The sequence below is a fragment of the Halichoerus grypus genome, chromosome X (assembly GCF_964656455.1).
Source record: "Halichoerus grypus chromosome X, mHalGry1.hap1.1, whole genome shotgun sequence".
Lineage (NCBI taxonomy): Eukaryota > Metazoa > Chordata > Mammalia > Carnivora > Phocidae > Halichoerus > Halichoerus grypus.
The window spans coordinates 71143966-71162614 of record NC_135727.1 but is presented as its reverse complement, the minus strand read 5'-3'; the positions used below and the strand labels follow the sequence as shown (position 1 = coordinate 71162614).

The 18649-nt window shown below is 54.7% G+C and overlaps 1 protein-coding gene across 4 annotated transcripts in view; it reads left to right on the top strand.

The window, feature by feature from the left end:
* The first annotated feature begins 10815 nt into the window (after positions 1-10815).
* DLG3 (discs large MAGUK scaffold protein 3) overlaps positions 10816-18649 on the top strand; it is a 54160-nt gene continuing 46326 nt past the window's right edge. For 2 of the 4 annotated variants that reach the window (XM_078064953.1, XM_078064952.1), the window contains exons 1-7: positions 10816-11278; positions 14637-14687; positions 15112-15236; positions 15434-15603; positions 15922-16058; positions 16452-16596; positions 17202-17361. In XM_078064953.1, coding sequence (XP_077921079.1) covers positions 10922-11278; positions 14637-14687; positions 15112-15236; positions 15434-15603; positions 15922-16058; positions 16452-16596; positions 17202-17361 — 1145 coding nt within the window. In that variant the 5' untranslated portion in view covers positions 10816-10921. The remainder of the gene's footprint in view (positions 11279-14636; positions 14688-15111; positions 15237-15433; positions 15604-15921; positions 16059-16451; positions 16597-17201; positions 17362-18649) is intronic. The other 2 variants (XM_078064954.1, XM_078064955.1) reach the window with 2 other exon arrangements.

The window sequence follows — 18649 nt, the reverse complement described above, 5'->3', positions numbered from 1 at the left end:
CGGTTCGTGTCTCCACACGAAGGGAAATCGAATTAAGACGCTGGCGAGGTCAGGAGGTTCGGTTCTCAATTCCTCTCCTCTCGCCAGACTGGGACCCGGCGGGGGGGGGGGGGGGCCGCACCAGCCCCTCGGGACACGACCCTGCTCGATTGCAAGGCAGCCCCCGGGAACTACAATTCCCAAGAGACCCCCGACCGCTTCCGGTCTCGGGATTGACGGAAGCGAGTTTGAATTTGTATTCCCGCCCCCTCCTCCTCCCGGGCCCCGCCCCTTCCCTTCTCACCGCCCCGCCCCCGCCATGCATACACACGCACATACGTACACGGGCCGCAGTCCAAGCCAACATACCTGGCCTGCAGCTGGCGCGGTGGGAGGGGGGCTCCGGCGCGCGATGGGCGGGGAGGAGGTAGGCGCGTCGGGAGCCCACGCCGCGGCCGCTGTCCGGTGCCAGTCTCCTGGGCGTCCGCGCCGCCGCGTAGCGGCCAGGTCTCCTTCACACACTCCCCTTTCAAGCTGCATTTCCTTAGTTTTCCCGGCTCCCGATCCGCCCCTCAATCTGACCGACCGCCGGCCTCAGCTCCGGGGCGGCCAGCCTGTCAGGTACTGCCAGGCTCTCGCCTCTCGGCGTGCACCTCCACCCCGCACCCCTGCTTTTCTGTCCCCTCCCCGGCGTCCGGCCTCGCAGCCAGGCAGCCTGTTCCTCCCCCTCCCCTTCCGACCCAGTCCCGACAATCCCCCGCGGCCTCAACTTCTCCGCTCCCAGGCTCTCAGCTGCAGTCGTGTCACCTCGGAGTCCAGACTCCGGGCCAGAATGCCAGGGCCTAGTCCCAGACCCTACAGGTCCGGGCCCCTGAGTCCTCCCTCGGCCCTGAGCCTGCCACCGCCTATCCTTACCGTCTTCCCAGGAGGACTGGACAGCTACGGCACACTGAACTTCTAGGAGGCCCTGGACTGGGGACTGGGACTGACCGAAACGTGAGGGTGGAGGGCCTCAGGGAGCTGCTCGTTGGGGTTGGGGTGCAGTCGCTCTCCGTTATTTTTAGCTGCTGACTCACAGCTCCTGGCATCCGGGTTTGGGGCTAGCAGGCTGGGCTAGGGGGCTATTAATAGAGCTGAGGCACAGCCCCGACCCAGTTCAGTTTGGAAGCACAGGGAGCAAGGAGCCTCCCTCTGTCGCCGTGCCCTGTGGAGACGTTGTGGACTGAGGCAGGGGCTGAACCAGTACCTCTCTGGCTACCAGTACCTCCGCCTGGTATCTCTACCTTGGAACTCCTGAGGGAAGGCCCACAACAAGACTCCTGGGCACAGCTCTCCCCTCAGTTTGCGGTGGCGTGGGGTTCGGCCACAGTGAACCTCCTGTTGTACTAGCTGAGAGTGAAGGCAAGAGTCCCAAGTAGAACAGTTATTGTGGCTACAGCCTTGGCCTGCCTGGACCCACTCTTGGGCTAGAATACTAGATGACTAGGAAGAGAAGCCATGGATTTCTGGTCCCCAAAGGCCCTCATAAGGATGGGGTGCTTCAGCATGGTCCTAAGAGAGGGGGCAACAGAGCGGAGAATTGCTAGCCCCAAACTAGACACAGCACTAGGAAACTGCTGAATTCTGTGTTTACCACCTGCCGATTCTTCTTTTTCTTTCCTTCTTGCTGGGCTCGATCCCTACTCACAGGGGTCAACAGACCTCAGGATCTCTCCCAACTCCATAGAGAAACCTAATTCGGGAAAGCCACTGAGAAGCTTGGCTCCACCAAGATATGAATGACCCTTTATATATCGTCATTTCTATGGAGACTTTTTATTTCAATGGGCTAACGTAGGAATTCCCGGGGTGCCTGGGTGGCTCAGTCCATTAAGCATCTGCCTTCGGCTCAGGTCCTGATCTCAGGGTCCTGGGATCGAGCCCCACATCAGGCTCCCTGCTCAGCGGGGAGTCTGCTTCTCCCTCTCCCTCGGCACCTCCCTCCCCCGCCCCCCCCCCCCCGTGTGCTCTCTCTCAAATAAATAAGTACAATCTTAAAAAAAATAAAGTAGGAATTCCCTAATCCATACATTGGTAATGGTGGGGAAATCTTGATACTTTACTGAACTACTCACCAACATCATTCCCACCCACACCCAATTTGCTAGCATTCCCATTCACCAAGGATGCACCCCCACAGCAACGCCCCCTTACTTGTAAACCAGAAATTTCTGCCTTCAAGCGACCCAGATCTCCAGCTCCCAGGTGAGACCAGAGGGCTTTGGGGCAAGGCTGATTGTTTCTCCACACACAAAATCTGTCTACTTTGTACACAGCTCCACCTTCAAGAATGAGCCCGGATTATCAGGCAGCAGCAGGCCGCCTTGCCCCAACCGGGTCATTTTGCTGAGGGCACCAGAGAGACGATGGATGGGGTGAGAAATGGTCTCTCTCCTCCTCCTGGATCCCCTTGCTTACTACTCCTTGGTGGCTTCAGTCTCTGCGCAGGCCGCCCGGTTGCCTAGCAACCACAGCCGCCTGCAGGGGCGCGGGGCTGCTTTGGACCTGTAGGGGGCGCCTGTCTCCCTGGGGCCTCAGGCTCTAGCAGTTGCGAGGGTGTGCCAAGCGTCAACGCGTCTCAGGGTTGACCGCGTCCTCCCAGCCTCGCCAACCCAGTCCAGTCTGAGTCTCTCTGGAGTGAGTGGGGAGAAGCTCACTATGATTCTAAAGGGATTTTACTCATATTCATTAAAAATGAAAAGATGAAAGAGAGAGAGAGGGAGGGAGGGATGGAGAGAGAAAGCGAGAGGGAGAGAGAGCGAGCGAGCGAGAACCAGTCAGTAGGAACGGGCCATGGGGAAGGCATGTTTGACCCTCTCCATTCTCTCTAGGCTTAGCAATGCTTATTCCTCAATCAGAGCGTTGCAGAGGGCCCAGGCTACAGGGGGCTTTTTTCCTGAGCCACTTTTAGGACGTGGCGAAGAGTCTAGCACTCTTTTTGTCAATATTGTCAAACTGCTGAGCATATAAAAGACTTCAAGCTCCAGGGTTACCAGCCTAGCCTAGACTTGGTAACTAACCAAATAACTAAATAACTAACCCTAACCCGTTGTGTACCAGGGAATGTGAGAAGTGTTTTACATTTAATCCTCACAAAAACCCTATGATTATATCCATTTCACAAGTAAAGAGGCTAAAGCTCAGAGCATGTTCAAGGTCACACGAGTCGTGACTGGGTTGGGTCTGACTGAGCAACCGGTGCGTGCCAGGGTCTAAGAATATAGAAGGCGAGACGCCTCTCTCTTTTCACTACCTGATGGACACCTAATCACCCTTCAGGACCAAACTAGAAATGTCATCTCCTTTGTGAAACTCTTCTTAAGTCCTCCCCGCACAAGGAGAGTCGATAACTTGCTTTTCCATACACCCCTCTGAGACAGCACTTCTCGCGGGGACTGTAATGATCTGCTTCCACATTTCCATTTCTCTAACTTTGAGCACCTCAGTGCCAGTGTTTACTATTCATCTCCATCTGGAGGTCTAATAGACGTCTCAAACTCAACATGTCCAAATCGGCACGTCTGATCTCCGCGCCCCCCCCCCCCCAGAATGGACACTCCTAAGGCTGTCCTCATCTCAGTCAATGGCAGATTCACCTTTCCAGTGGCTCTGGCCAAAAAGCCTTGGAACCACACCTCATATCCATTCTGTCAGCAAATCTAGTGACTCTCTCTTCAAAAATACAGGTTCCTCTGAAACCTTTCAGAAGCTGAAATGGCAAAAAAGCAATTACCGTTAATGTGTAAGGAAAAATTTTCAAGCGTTCCCAGACCCCAAAAATAACCTCTCTTAGGCTTTTCTGATACCTCAGGGCACATCTTGCTAACGAATGCACAAAATAAATGGAGATAAAGCACAGAGGCTCACAGACACAGCTCCAAGCTACGGTGACTTGATGCTGAGCTGCTGAGCGCAGTTCCCCAGGAAAACGCTTGGCCAGGCTGCTCTAGCTGCTTGCTGTCTCTGTAACTGCTCGCTGCCAAACAAATGCTGAATGCTGTTTTCACTTTTTTACCCCTTTTAAAAAAAATAAGGGGCGCCTGGGTGGCTCAGTTGGTTGAGCGACTGCCTTCGGCTCAGGTCATGATCCTGGAGTCCCTGGATCGAGTCCCGCATCGGGCTCCCTGCTTGGCAGGGAGCCTGCTTCTCCCTCTGACCCTCCCCCCTCTCAGTGCTCTCTCTCTCTCTCATTCTCTCTGTCTCAAATAAATAAATAAAATCTTTAATAAAAAAAACAAAACAAAACAAAAAATAAATAAAATAAATAAAAGCAAAAATCCTCTTTGGATTTCTTTCAGTTGGCGAAAACAGGTAGTGATGTGGGTCTTTCTTAAAAGCAAAGTGGCGTAAGGCAACCTTTTGAAAAGTGGGGGATACCTGTACATCCAGAATCCATCCACTTATCACGTCCAGCGCAACCACCCTGGTCCAAACCACCATCATCTCTCACCTGAATCCCTGCAGCAGCGTCCTAACTGGTCTCACTGCTTCCATTCTTGTCCACTGTGGCCTATTCTCCACACAGAAGCCAGAGTGATCTTGCTAAACCCAAGTCAGACCATGTTAGTTCTCTGGACAAAACCCTCCAGTGGCTCTCCACGTCTCTCAGGGTAAAGCCAAAATCCTTATGATGGCCTACAGGCCCTATACAATCTTAATCCCTACTCAGCTTCTGATCTCATCTCCTGGTGCTCTTCCCCTCCCTCATTCTGCTCTGGCTACTTGGTCCTCTTTGCTGTTCCTTGAACAAGCCAGGGGTACTCCTTCCCCAGGACCTCTGCACCAGTTCTTCCCTTACTGGGTATACCCTTCTGTATGGCTCACCTCCTCGCCTCCCTCAAGTCTTTGCTCAAATGTCACCTTCTCACTGAGGCCTACCCTGACCAACCTATTTAAGATGGTCTCCATTCTAATTTCCAGTTTCCAGTAAAAACAGGGTATAGAGGAATGAAATAAATAACACCATGAGGGAAAAAAACACAAAAAGACAAATCCAGAAGATAGGGTAGTCTGCAAAACAACTGACTTGTACTCTTTAGAACATCAATGTCATTAATTTAAAAAAAAAAAAAAAGGTGAGAGACTTCTAGTTCTGGATCCAGTTTGAGTGGATCAACTTCTCCCCATTCCTCCTGCTAACTACAGCTAAAATCCTGGGCATTATATATAAAACAAATGTAAGAAGACTCTGAAAGAAGGAGGAAAGAGCAGACTTACTAGGCACCCCGGTGACCTGAACTCCAGGTGGCGAGTTCCCTAGGTTTTCTCGTTGCCTCATAGCCCAGACTGGTGCTGGAGAGGCCAGTAGCCTGGACATGCCAATGGGCACAGACCAAAGAAAGCCTCAATAGACGCCTGTTCTCTCCAGCCAAAAGACCAGGAAATGGGCAGCTCAGCCAGACAGAAAACCCTTAAACAAGAACCACTCTACTGTAACCAAACATCAGAGAAAAGAACCACGACCCTGCCCGTGCCAGTAAAGGCCAAGTAGAAACCCAGACTTCTGCTCTCACCAGGCTCCCCCAACACTCTCTCGGGTGGTGTCAGGAAAGGCTGAATAGGGAGCCAGGACTTCCATCCCCACAGGGTAACACGGCTTCCCATCCCTGCTGGATGATATCAGAGCGTCAGAGGAGGCCTAGTGGAGACTCCAGGGTTTTACTGCTGCTCTCCCTGTCCTCTCCTGCCAGTTCACTGTTCCGCCATCTCTGCCCCTACCTGTACCCCCCACTCACGGTCAGTGGAAGCCACCTGGGGAGCAGGAAAGAGGCACTTCCACCCCTCCCAGCCAGAGAGGTATCAGTGGAGGTCTAGTGGGGAGTTGGAACTCCCACCCGTGTCCAGCAGCAGGGAGGAGTCTCTGCCTCAGGTATCAACTGACGCCACTGAGGGAACTTGAACTTCTGTCCCTACCTGACAGTAACCAGGCAGTGGCTCCTTCCACTGATGGCAACAGTGTCAGAAGAAGCCTAGCAAAAACAAGATTTAAATAAGATCCAGTGTCTCATAACATAATATCCAAAAATGTGTAGGATGTGATAAAAAAAAATCACTCATCATACCAGGAACCAGGACACCCTCAACTTGAATGAGAAATAATCCACAGGTGCCAACACCAACATGACAGAGAGCTTTCAATGATCTGACAAGGATTCTAAAGCGGCCAACATAAAAAATGCTTCAGTGAACGATTACAAACAAGGTCGAAACAAATTAAAAAAAAAAAAAAGTCTTGGCAAAGAAGTAGGAGATACAATCAAGAATCACATAGAAATTTTAGAATCAAAGAATACAATAACCAAAGTAAAAAACTCAGTGGATGGGCTTATCAACAGGAGGGAGAGGATGGAGGAAAGAATCAGTGAACTTGAAAATAGAACATTAGAAATTACCCAATCTGGGGGGCCCCTGGGTGACTCAGTCAGTTAAACATCTGACTCTTGATTTTGGCTCAGGTCATGATCTCGAGGTCGTGAGATCGTGCCCCACGGTGGGCTCTGTGCTCAGTGGGGAGTCTGCTTGAGATTCTCCCTCTGCCCCTCCCCCTGTGCTCTCGTTCTCTCTCTTTCTCAGATAAATAAATCTTTTTGAAAAGATCTTTTAAAAAAAAGAAATTACCCAATCTGAACAACAATGGGAAAACAGAATTTTTAGAAAATGAACCATGCCTCGGAGACATGTAGTGACTATCCCCTAAGACCTAACATTCGCATCATCGGAGTCCCAGAATGAGAAGAGAAAAAAGGTGAGGCTGAAAAAGGCCTCAAGGAATAACGGCTGAAAATTTCCCAAAGTTGGCAAAAGGTAAAACCTACAAATTCAAGTAGCTGAACAAAACCCAAACAGGATAAACTCAAAGAAACCCATGCCAAGATACATCATAACCAAACTTTTGAAAACAAGACAGAGAAAATCTTGAAAACAGCAAGAAAGAAACAACACCTTACCTACAGAGGAAAAACAATTCAAATGTGGGTGGATTTCTCATCAGAAACATGAAGGCCAGAAGAAGGTGGCACAACATATTTCAAGCGTTGAAAGAAAAGAACTGCCAACCCCTAGTAAAAATACCTTTTGGAAATGTGGGGGAAGTCAAGATACCCTCAGAAAAAGGGAAGCTAAGAGACTACATCACCAGCAGACCCACCCTAAAAATTATGGTTAAAGGCAGTTCTCAAAACAGAAAGAAAATGATAAAAGAAATCTTGGAACATCAGGAAAGAAGAAAGAATTGAATGAGTAAAAATGGAAGTATGTGCAATAGACTTTCCTTCCCTTAAGGTGTCTGAATTATGTTTGATACTTGAAGCAATAACATTGTCTGATGTGGAGCTCAATATATGTGGAGGAAATATTTAAGACAACAGTATAATACTATACTATAAATGGGACACGGTAAAGGTATTTAAAGGGAGGTGAGGTTTCTATACTTCCCTCAACCTGATAAAATGCTGACAGGTAGATCTCTGTGGTGACAAAATAATTCTGTATCTTTGTTGCAACGGTTGTTACAGGAATCTCCACATGTGGTAAAATGGCACAGAATTATACCCGCATTGTACTAATGTCAATTTCCTAGTTTTGATATTGTACTATAATTATGTAAGATGTAATCTTTGAGGGAAAGTAGGTGAAGGGTACATGGGCCCTCTCTATACTATGCAACTTCCTTGTAAATCTATAATTATTTCAAAATAAAAAGTTGGTTTTTTTGTTTTTTTTTTAAGATTGGGGCTGTTCTAGACTAAAAGTGGTTAAAGACACAAAGGTGATGGGGGAGCCTTGATTAGATTCTGATGTTAAAAACATAAAAGGCAAATTTGGAGAAACTTGAATATGGACTAGACATTAGATGCCATCAGATGATATGAAATTATTGTTAATTTTCTTAGATGTCATAATAATATTGTGGTCGTGTAGGAAAATACAAGATTTATGCTGAAGTATTAGGGGAGAAGTGTGGGGGCGCCTGGGTGGCTCAGTCGTTAAGCGTCTGCCTTCGGCTCCCTGCATTGGGCCCTCTGCTCCACGGGAAGCCTGCTTCTCCCTCTCCCACTCCCCCCTGCTTGTGTTCCCTCTCTCGCTGTCTCTCTCCCTCTGTCAAATAAATAAATAAAATCTTTAAAAAAACAAAAAACAAAAAAAATTAGGGGAGAAGTGTGATGAAATCTGTAACTTACATTCGAATGGTTCAGAAAACAATGTAGCTACATGATAGATCGAGAGAGCAAATATAACAAGACAATACCAGTTGCTGAGTCTATGAGAAAGATATATAGATGCTCATTGTACTATTCTGTCACCATTTCTGTATGTTTGTGAATTTTCATTTAAAAAAAAGTTGGAGAGAATACGTGGAGGAGAGATACATGATAAAGCAAGTGTAGCAAAATGTTAGAGCATCCAGGTAGCCTTAGTTCCCTACAACATTTTTTCAATTTTCCCTACATTTGAAAGTTTTCATATTAGGGGTGCCTGGGTGGCTCAGTTGTTAAACATCTGACTTTGGCTCAGGTCATGATCCCGGGGCCCCGGGATCGAGCCCCGCATCGGGTTCCCTGCTCCGCGGGAAGCCTGCTTCTCCCTCTCCCACTCCCCCTGCTTGTGTTCCCTCTCTCGCTGTCTCTCTCTCTGTGTCAAATAAATAAATAAAATCTTTTTTTTTGTCAGAGAGAGAGACAGAACACAAGCAGGGGGAGAGGCAGGCAGAGGGAGAAGCAGGCTCCCCGCCGAGCAAGGAGCCCGATGTGGGACTCGATCCCAGGACCCTGGGATCATGACCCGAGCCGAAGGCAGCCGCTTAACCGACTGAGCCACCCAGGCATCCCTAAATAAATAAAATCTTTAAAAAAAAATTTTTCGTATTAAAATGTAGAGGTAAAAAACTTGAAAGATGATCACAACCCGGGGTCTTCCCCCTCCCCTAACACCCTCTTCTCTGATCGACTTTTCTCTTTACCCACAGCACCGTAAAATACTATACTACAAATGGGACACGGTAAAGATATTTAAAGGGAGGTGAGGTTTCTGTACTTCCCTCAACCTGATAAAATGTTGTTCTGTTTGTTGCTATATCTCCAAATCCTAGAACAGTGTCTGCACACAGCAAGTGCTAGATGAATGTTTGTTAAGAATGAATTTCCGGGGGCACCTGGGTGGCTCAGTCCGTTAAGCGTCTGCCTTCGGCTCAGGTCATGATCCCAGGGTCCTGGGATCGAGCCCCGCTTTGGGCTCCCTGCTCAGGAGGGAGTCTGCTTCTCCATCTCCCACTCACCCTGCTTGTGTTCCCTCTCTCGTGTTCTCTCTCGTGTTCTCTCTCTGTGTCAAATAAATAAATAAAATCTAAAAAAAAAAAAGAATGAATTTCCGTATCCCTGGGACCTAGATCGAGGTCTTGCATAGAGTAGGTGTGCAACGAGCGTTTGTTGAATTGAACTGAGATCTACATTCTACAGGAGAACTTAGAATAGACCTGTTGTACCAGGGTGGTTCAGAGCATGGGTGCTTGAATCAAATAGCCAGGATCTGCATCCTAATTCCGTCACTTCCAGCTGTGTTAACATCTCCGAGCCTCAATTTCTCGATTGGTAAAATTAAAATAAGCATAGTAGCATCTTGGTAGGGGTTTTGTTTGCATGTAAAGCACTTAGAGTAAAGACTCGATAATTGGTAGCTAAGGACAACACAAGAACGGCAAAAAAGATGGTCTTCCCTGCATGTCATCCTGCCTCCGTCCCTCAACCGGCTGAGCCGGGGAAGCTAAGGAGATATCCTTGGACAAGTATTCCCAAGTTCTTCCCCGGGTCCCCTGGAATGGTTTCTCTCACTTCAGATCTCTTCTTCCCTTTCCTTCTGCCCTGGACTCTCTTTCCCCTTGGCAGCCTGAAGTTCTTTCTCCCATCATAACCGTGCGGGAATAGGGCGAAGGAGACAGGAGCCTGTGGGCCAGGGACAAGAGCTTAGAGCTCTCCTTTCCTCCTGTTCTAGGCTTGAGTCCCTCACTAGTGATGGAAGCAGGTCAAGTGTGAGATTGCGGTCATTTCAGGCCTAGAGGTTGAGAGAACAATAGTCCCGAGGAGGAGGCACTGCCAGAAGTAGCCACATATGCTGCCCTCTTCGTCGGTCCCCCGTTAAGAAAGATCACCTTCCCTGCCGTGCTCCAACGTCCCTTTGGTCCGTTCTGCTGCTTCAAGTCTTTACTTCTGCTAGCCCCAGCTCAGAGCAAGCCCAGGGACCCATTGAGCATCTCCCTGCAACTCCCTCTTGGAAGTGGGGTGGGGTGGAGTGGGCGGAGGACGGGCTGAAGCTGGAGATGTGGGGGCGCTAGATCGGGGGCTGAGCTCACCCGTGGCCCAAATGCCCCGTCCCCGCTTTAGGGTCGGCGGTAGCCCAGATATGTGGGGAGCTGGGGCTGAGCCTGGGGGCGCCACTGCCTCTGTTCCTTTAAGGAGCCGCTGTTTAGCATTCCTGCCGCTGCCGCTGCCGCTGCCTGACTCTGCACGCTGATTGGCTGGAATCAACTGAGAAGGGAGCCAGGGAGAGATGCTCTTGACTCCACTCAGATCCATCCTGGGGACCAGTGCAGGAGCGGTCCTCCCAGCGCCCAGCCTCTGCCCAGGCTCCCGCTTCTTCTTTGCCGCTGGGCCTCGGCCCAGGAGCCACGACGGGCGACACGGAGCCGCCGGTGCTGGAGGGGGAGCCGTGGGTGCGGGGCAGCGTGGGGGCAGAAGCCCCGGGACGCCCGCCCGGCCCCAGGCCCCGCTCCGCCCGAGCGCCCCCACGGGTGCCCCCCCCTTCCTGGTCCGAGCAGTGTGAGTGTGCCCGGGAGCCCGGCGGCGGCGGCGGCGGCGGCGGCGTGGAAACCGGCGTGGGCTGGGGCGTCCGGGCGGCGGGGGGCAGTGCCATGCACAAGCACCAGCACTGCTGTAAGTGCCCCGAGTGCTATGAGGTGACCCGCCTGGCTGCCCTGCGGCGCCTCGAGCCTCCTGGCTATGGGGACTGGCAGGTGCCTGACCCCTATGGGCCAGGTGGGGGCAATGGAGCCAGCGCGGGCTATGGGGGCTACAGCTCGCAGACCCTGCCCTCACAGGCGGGGGCTACCCCCACCCCCCGCACCAAGGCCAAGCTCATCCCCACCGGCCGGGATGTGGGGCCAGTGCCCCTTAAGCCAGTCCCGGGCAAGAGCACCCCCAAACTCAACGGCAGTGGCCCCAGCTGGTGGCCCGAGTGCACCTGTACCAACCGGGACTGGTATGAGCAGGTATGGACCAGCGGTGGTGGGGGGGGCGGTGGGGCAACCGGGGGGGGGCTGGAGAGTGGGGGCCTCGAGGCCTGGGGGTGCAGCAGGGGTTCCTGGAGGCTTCAAGCCAGTAGAACCTGAGCCCTAGCGTTTCACCTGGGCCAAGAGAGGCCGTTGGAAATGTGTGCTTCCCTGTGTGTGTCTGTTTGGGGGGTCTCCATTCGGAGGGGATTGGGAGGAGCTGTGTGTGTCAGGAGGTAAAGGTATGGCGGAGGGGCACATTTCCCTGTGGGGGGAACTGGGTTTGTCTCCGTGCGGGGGTTTAGCAGCGTCTCTGTGTCTGGCGGGGGGCGGGAGGTTCTGCGGGGGCTGTGTGTGGTGAGTGTCTCCACGGGAGGGGAGGAGGGGGCACGGTGCTCTGCGTAGGGGGCACATACGTGTGTGTGTGTGTGTGTATGTATGTTAAGGTGTGTGGAGGGAGGCGATGGAGCGCCCGGGAATCTATGTCGAGGGGGCCCATGTGCCCGGCTGCTGGAGCTTCATCCCTCAATGCCATGAGTCCCTTTCCGTCCCAGTCCCTTTGTGTGTGAATGTGCACATGGACATGTGGGGGTGTCTCTCCGAATGTGGAGGTGTCTCTGTAGATGAGGCTGCGGGGATGGCTGTGTTGGCCCGTGTGTGTGGCTACATGTATATGTGTGTGAGCATGTGGTTCAAGTGTGTGCATGCGTGTGCCTGTGCCTGTGCGTGTGTGTGTTGTCCCTGGCGAGAGGCGCTTGACAGGCAAGGGAGGGGAGGGGGAGGAGGCAAGAGACACGTCCCAAGCAAGGCTGAGAGGCCGCTGAGAAGGACGGACTCTTTTGTCCCAGCAGCTCTGAAGTGTGTGTGTTCTGGGGGGGGGTGCCCAAATGCGGGGGGGGGGGACAGAAGCAAGCATGGTGCCTGGAGCCAAGCAAGGGGCAGCTGCCCTGCTGCAGGACTGGCCCCAGTGGGGCATGGCCCCCTCGGGTACCTCCAGATGTGAGAGAACTTGGCCCCCGAGCCCTGACTTGGCACAGCTTGGGAACCCCTGGGTGCTGGGCACAACTCCGGATTCTACTCCCAGTCTAAGCTGCCAGCTTAGAAAATGGAAGGAGCATCTGTGGGAGAAGCAGCAAAATGGAGGCTGGGCCGGCAGAGCCAGGTCCTTGGCATGCATAGCGGAGGGCCTGTCTGCTTATTTGGCTCTGCAGCCCCCAGGTTAGGGAGAAAGGAGAAAGAGGCTTTGCTGTCGAGGGCAGGTGCCGCCCGCCCCAAGCTGGTGACCGTTCTGGCCGCCTCTGTCCTCCTCTGGGGATAGAATGTGCTCTCACTCAGCAGCAAAGGTGGGGACTTCCTAGGGAGAAGAGTCCTCAGTTCTGGCCTTCTGTCTGTCCACACTCTCTGCTCCCCATGGCCCTTGCCTCGGCTCCTTGCCCTCTCCAGTGAGTCCCCGTCTTTCCTCCCCCCCCCACCCCCACCCCCCGTATCCTGGGGCCCTACCCTTGCAAACACTCTCTCAGGCTTATCCTGTTCAACTGGCAGACAGGTGCCAGTCCCAAGGCTGGGCCAGTTGGTCAAGGTTTCTTTGCCAGGGCTGAGCCCCAGATGGCCCCCGGCCCAGGGAGCAGGGTCCCTGAGCGGGGCAGCGGGAGGCTGGAGCCTCTGGTTCTCGCTGGAGCTGGGCTGGAAGCATGGCTTACTTATCACATGTGGGCACACATGGAACACCAGATGCATAGAGAGCCGCATGGGTGTCCTTTTGCCTGCGTGTCTGTTGCATGTTACTTCAGGCAGCCGTTTTGGTTTCGGGGCTCTGAAAAGCCGTCGGGGGTTCTTCCCCGTGGGATCAGGGCCCAGAGTGGGGCTGCAGCCGGGGTCCTCCCACCAACTCCCAGGGCTGCGCGGCATAAAGTCCTGGGGTCAGGCCCTGAAAAGGTGGAGACATGACTCGCCAGCCCGCCCCCGCCCCCTTGCCTGCCATCTCTGTTTCTCCAAGCCAAAGCTGCAATGGAGTGGGGGGGGAGTAGAGCAGGGCATACGAAGGAGCCCCCACCCTAGGTTTGCAGCTCCCTTCAGAGGAGGACACCAGGGGTCAGGAAAGGGGCAATGCAGCCAGAGAAAGATGGAGGAGGGGGGCTGGGGTACCTGGGGAGAGAGGCAAGGGAGTTCCTCCATTCTTGGGGATGAGAGTGGGAGCCAGGGAGCAGGGACTACTTGTCTGCCCACACTCACATTTTCACTTGACAATGGCCACAAGTATGTCTTGTCTGGGAGGCCAGTTCTGTGGGTTGCTCAGAACAATGCTTGCTTCCATCCGCTTCCCTTGCCTCTCCTCCCTTGGCATAATGAAGGCCTCCCTTGGTATAATGAAGGCCAGGGACTCTGCTGCCAGTCAGGCCATGGGTTATGAGCTTCTCCCTCCTGGGGAGCCTTGTCCACTCCGCTTCCATCCCGCCACTGGCTTTGCCTCTGACTCCCACCCAGATCCTACCCCGGCTTTTTCTGCTGGGAAACACAAAGAGTTCAGGATCAAAAGCCCCTTGGTAGAAAATGGATTCGGACTTTGACTCCTTCCGCCGGTTTGAAGAATCGGGTTCCTGGGGACACAGAGGAGATACAGAGGGAGGGTTCCTGGGGGTATTCTGAAGGGTGGCCTTTCCTTTTCTCATGAGGTCTGCTGGGGAAGGGGGTGAGTGGCCAAAACACCCGTGGCCTTGGCAGCTTGATTTAGTCAAAAGAGCACCTGGAGATCCCGGTTCTAACCCCTGCTCCGCCACTTAACCCCCAGTGCGCTCTGAGGTTTGCAACCTGTGTCCTCTCTGGGCCTCAGTGTCACACCGTCTGTCACAGGAGGGCGGTTGGACAAGATGGTGTCTGCTGTCCTACCAGTCCAGACATGGTGGGAGTCTGTGATCCCTAAGTCAGGGAGAGCTACGGTCCAGGAGGGGAATAGGTCCCCATCGGGGCCACTGGGTGTGCACCCATGGATGCTAGGTGTGCTGTGGTTTGCCCACCATGTTCCATTTCCACCATCCCCCTTAGGCCAGCGCTGCACCCCTCCTAAGAGAACCCTGAGGCCCTGGAGCCCAGCCTCTCAGTGAGTGCACCACTGGCTGGCTCAGTCCCAGACAATTGATCTGGGCTAAATGGGGTCGGCCTGACATGGCTGGAAGCGAGGGAGGGGTGTGGCCTCCTCAGGGTCAGCCTGTCCCCATTTGTGGCCAAGAGGTGTCCTGGGGTCAATTCGGGCTGCTACTCTTGGGGGGTGGGGGAGGAGCGGGTTGATCGGGGGCAGATGGGTGGGGGTCGGGGAGAGGGCAGGAAGCACTCAGGGAAGTGCCTGTGTCTTCCCCTGTAGGTAAATGGCAGCGACGGCATGTTCAAGTATGAGGAAATAGTACTTGAGCGGGTGAGTCTGCCAGCGGGTCGGGATGGAAGGGGAAGAGAGGGTTCAGACCAGGAAAGGGAAGGGCCCAGGACCTCAGGCTCAAGCCTCCTGGGGGGGGGCACCTGCATTGAGACGACTGGTGGGGGGGGCGGGGAATGGTGGCTCTTGGAGGCCCACGTACTGCATCAATCAATCAACCAACTAACAGATATTAATTGACCTTGCTCGCTGAGGCCTGCGGAATTGGGGAAGGGCTGGCTTTGCTGAGGCCTCTGTGCTAGAACGGTCGGTCGGCACAGGGAAGCTGTGTGCTGGCCGGCCGTGGCCCCTTCTGAGGCCTGGTGAAGAACCTGCCTCTGGGGGGTGGGGCCAAGCGGGGAGATCCAGAACCCTCCCTCATGCCCTCTGAGTGAGCGGACTGTGCCCCTCTGCCCCCCTTCTGCAGGGCAATTCTGGCCTGGGCTTCAGCATTGCAGGTGGCATCGACAACCCCCATGTCCCCGATGACCCTGGCATCTTTATTACCAAGATAATCCCTGGTGGAGCAGCTGCCATGGACGGGAGGCTGGGGTGAGGTGGCCTGAAAGCTGGGCTGGGGGTGGCAGGGGCAGGATGGACATGAGGGGAGGAGGGCTGCCCCGGCAGGATGACCCTTTTATTAGATCTCAGAGGGCGCAGGGGAGGGGCGGGGAGGGAAGGAAGAGGAGGTGGGAGAGGGGGTGGAGGGGCGGTGGCAGGGTGTCATGCCTCTGGGGCTTCCTCCGCAGGGTGAATGACTGTGTGCTGAGGGTGAATGAGGTGGACGTGTCGGAGGTGGTGCACAGCCGGGCCGTGGAGGCGCTGAAGGAGGCGGGCCCTGTGGTGCGGTTGGTGGTGCGGAGGAGACAGCCCCCGCCTGAGACCATCATGGAGGTCAACCTGCTCAAAGGGCCCAAAGGTTCGGCCCTCTGGGCTCCTGTGCTCTGGCCAGAGGCCCCTGGTTGGCTCCCTAGGACATGGAAGGGAACAGCCTTACTCCTTGCCTGACGCCCCGCTCTAGCTCACAGGCTTCTTTCTTGACCTCCCATCTCACTCCCCCTTACTGACCTGGGGATGGCAGCCTAGTGTCTGGGTTCCCCCCCCCGTGGGGGGGGCGGTGAGGGGTGCTCCCGTGGGGCCAGTGGGTTGGCTGCGGTGGGGAGTTGGGTCTGGGATTGACTGAGCACTCTAACTTCTCCTTGTGGCCCTCTCCCGCTCCCTTCGGGCCCCCACCCAGGCCTGGGTTTCAGCATTGCCGGGGGGATTGGCAACCAGCACATCCCAGGAGACAACAGCATCTATATCACCAAGATCATCGAGGGGGGTGCTGCTCAGAAGGACGGACGCCTGCAGATCGGGGACCGGCTGTTGGCGGTGAGACAGCCTTTGGGGATGCCCAAATGGTAGGGTAGGGTGGGGAGGTGGGGCGCTAGTAGCCTCTCATTCCACCTGAACCTCATTCAGGGGCCCCCAGCATTGTGGGGGGATTTCAAGAGCATCATCACCATCTGAGTTGTGTGCACTCAGATACCAAGGGCCTCGTTCTTTTCATGGCTGGGGCCCCCTCAGCCTGGGGCGTCAGGCAAGGAGGAAGGCTGTTCCCTTCTGCTCTGCTCTCTTAATGCTTCTCCACTTCTCACAGCACTACCCTGGGCCTCCGTTAGAGAGAGCCCTGTCGAATTTCACTGACAGGGCACCTTTGGGGTTCCCTGGAGAGGCCCTCCCTTCTCCCCAGTGCCAGCCCTAAGAAGGCCTCTCCTCTTCTAGGTGAACAACACCAATCTGCAGGACGTGAGGCACGAGGAAGCTGTGGCTTCACTGAAGAACACATCTGACATGGTCTACCTGAAGGTGGCCAAGCCAGGCAGCCTCCACCTCAACGACATGTATGCACCCCCTGACTACGCCAGCAGTACGTACCGGTCCGCCCTGCCCCTGGCCTGAAGCCCCTGCCCCCCTGGTTTCCGGAGGGGAAGGAATTCAACCCCCCTGTTCAGAGAGGGAGAGAGAGCGTGCGCACGCTAGTGCTCGGGAGAACTGAGTCCGGAGCCCAGCTCCGTCCCTTAGAGCTGGGTGCCCTTGGACGAGTCCCTTTCACCTGTCTTGAGTTTCCTCTTTGGCAAAACGGAGCTAATGATATATGGGCTGCCTTCCTCATAGGACTGCTGCAAGGATCAAATGAGATCATGGACGAGAAAGCCCTTGGAAAACCGTATTAGGCTATAGAGATGTGAGGGATTATTATTAGTCACACCTCTAGTCATGCCTTTCTTTGTAGACTGCTTGACTTTAGCTCTTTCTAAGACTCACAGGAGTGAGCCCAGGATTCAGAAAGGGACTGTGGAGGAGGAACCTGGGGGTGGGGGGGGGGAGAGGGGAGGAGAGGCCTGAGGAATCAGCATCCCTTGGTGGCTTTTGCATCTGAGGTGGGGTGTGGGGCCTCAGTCCTTGGCGGGGGTGGGGTAGGGACGTACATGGAGTGGTCTCTGAACTTTTTGCTCCTTTTCTTGATTCCAGCTTTTACTGCCTTGGCTGACAACCACATAAGCCATAATTCCAGCCTGGGTTATCTTGGAGCTGTGGAGAGCAAGGTCAGCTACCCTGCTCCTCCTCAGGTTCCCCCTGCCCGCTACTCTCCTATCCCTAGGCACATGCTGGCTGAGGAGGACTTCACCAGGTAAAAAGCTCCCCCCTCGCCACCCCTTTATCCTACTTAGGGATGAAGAGGATAGGAATCCGTTTCTGGCTAGCCACAGGTCTCCTTGTAGTATGGCCGAGAAGAGGAGAAAGTCCTCATCACTTCTCTTTGGGGTCTGCGGCCCTCCCTCTCTCAGCCCTTAGCGCCCTAGGGAGGGACAGAGGGAGCTGCAGGGACAAGTTCCACCATCAGGGGGAGTGCCGAGCGTGTGGCCCCGATCCGAAAGTACCGAGTAAGGCGGGGTGGAGCGTGTAGGGGCTGAGGAGGTGGAAGCTGCGGGGGCTTCCTTCCCCGAGACAGTTGCTGCCCCCCTCTGCGGCAGGCGTCCTAAATTAGAGGAAAAAAGCCGTTGAGCCGGCGGGGTTGGCGGGACGCTGGGAGGCCGGCGGGCCCGGTGGCCTCCCAGGGAACGGCCCCTCCCCGCTCTGGCGGCGGCCGCGGCGGCGGCGGGCCGTGGAACTGGTCCGGCCGGCCGGGGCTCCGGGGGACAGGTTTGCGGCGGGGTGGGGCCTGGTAGGCTGCAGTGGAGCCGGAAGGGTAGGCGGACGGGTGGGGGGGAAGGGGGGGAAGAGCTGGAGGAGCCATGGAGAGGGCACGCAAGTTCTCAGGCTCCGGCTTGGCCCTGGGCTTGGGCCCGGCCTCGGCCTCGGCCTGGAGGAGGGCTTCGCAGAGGTGGGCCTGGCCGCTGCGCTCGCTGCGGCCTGGAGGGGATGCCAGGTAGGAGGAGAGAGGGATCTGAGCGAAGAGCATCCGGGACTCAGGGAGGGAGCCTCGCACCCAAGACGGGGAGCAACAAAGGAGGAGTCTTGGACTTGGGGCTCTTCTGAGGAAAGATGCTCTCAAGTGAAGGCGGTGGGCCAGGAAAAGTGTGCTGGGAGTCGGGTTGTGTGGATACACGCGAGCGGCCGTAGCTCTCACCTGATGGCACTGACCATTTCCAGAGGGCTGCCCCAGACATAACATGGTTAGTTGCAGTTGGGAGTTTTCATGTGTTAACTCAATCTTAAATTAGGCTCCTCGGCTCCTTCTGGGGACCTGGGATTTCTTTACCTGTCTCCCACATCACCTGGCAAGGGCACATAGTAGTAGCTGGTGACCAAATCTGTGGTTGGGGAAGGTAGGAGGGGTCACAGTTGGTGGGTGGAATTCTGAGACTGTGGAAGAGCATATGCAAAGGAAGTAGGTACATTTTGCGGATGGTGAGTGCGATCAACCCCAGGCTGGTTTCCAGTGCCCCTAACTGGTTCCCCTTGTTGTGGCCCAGGTC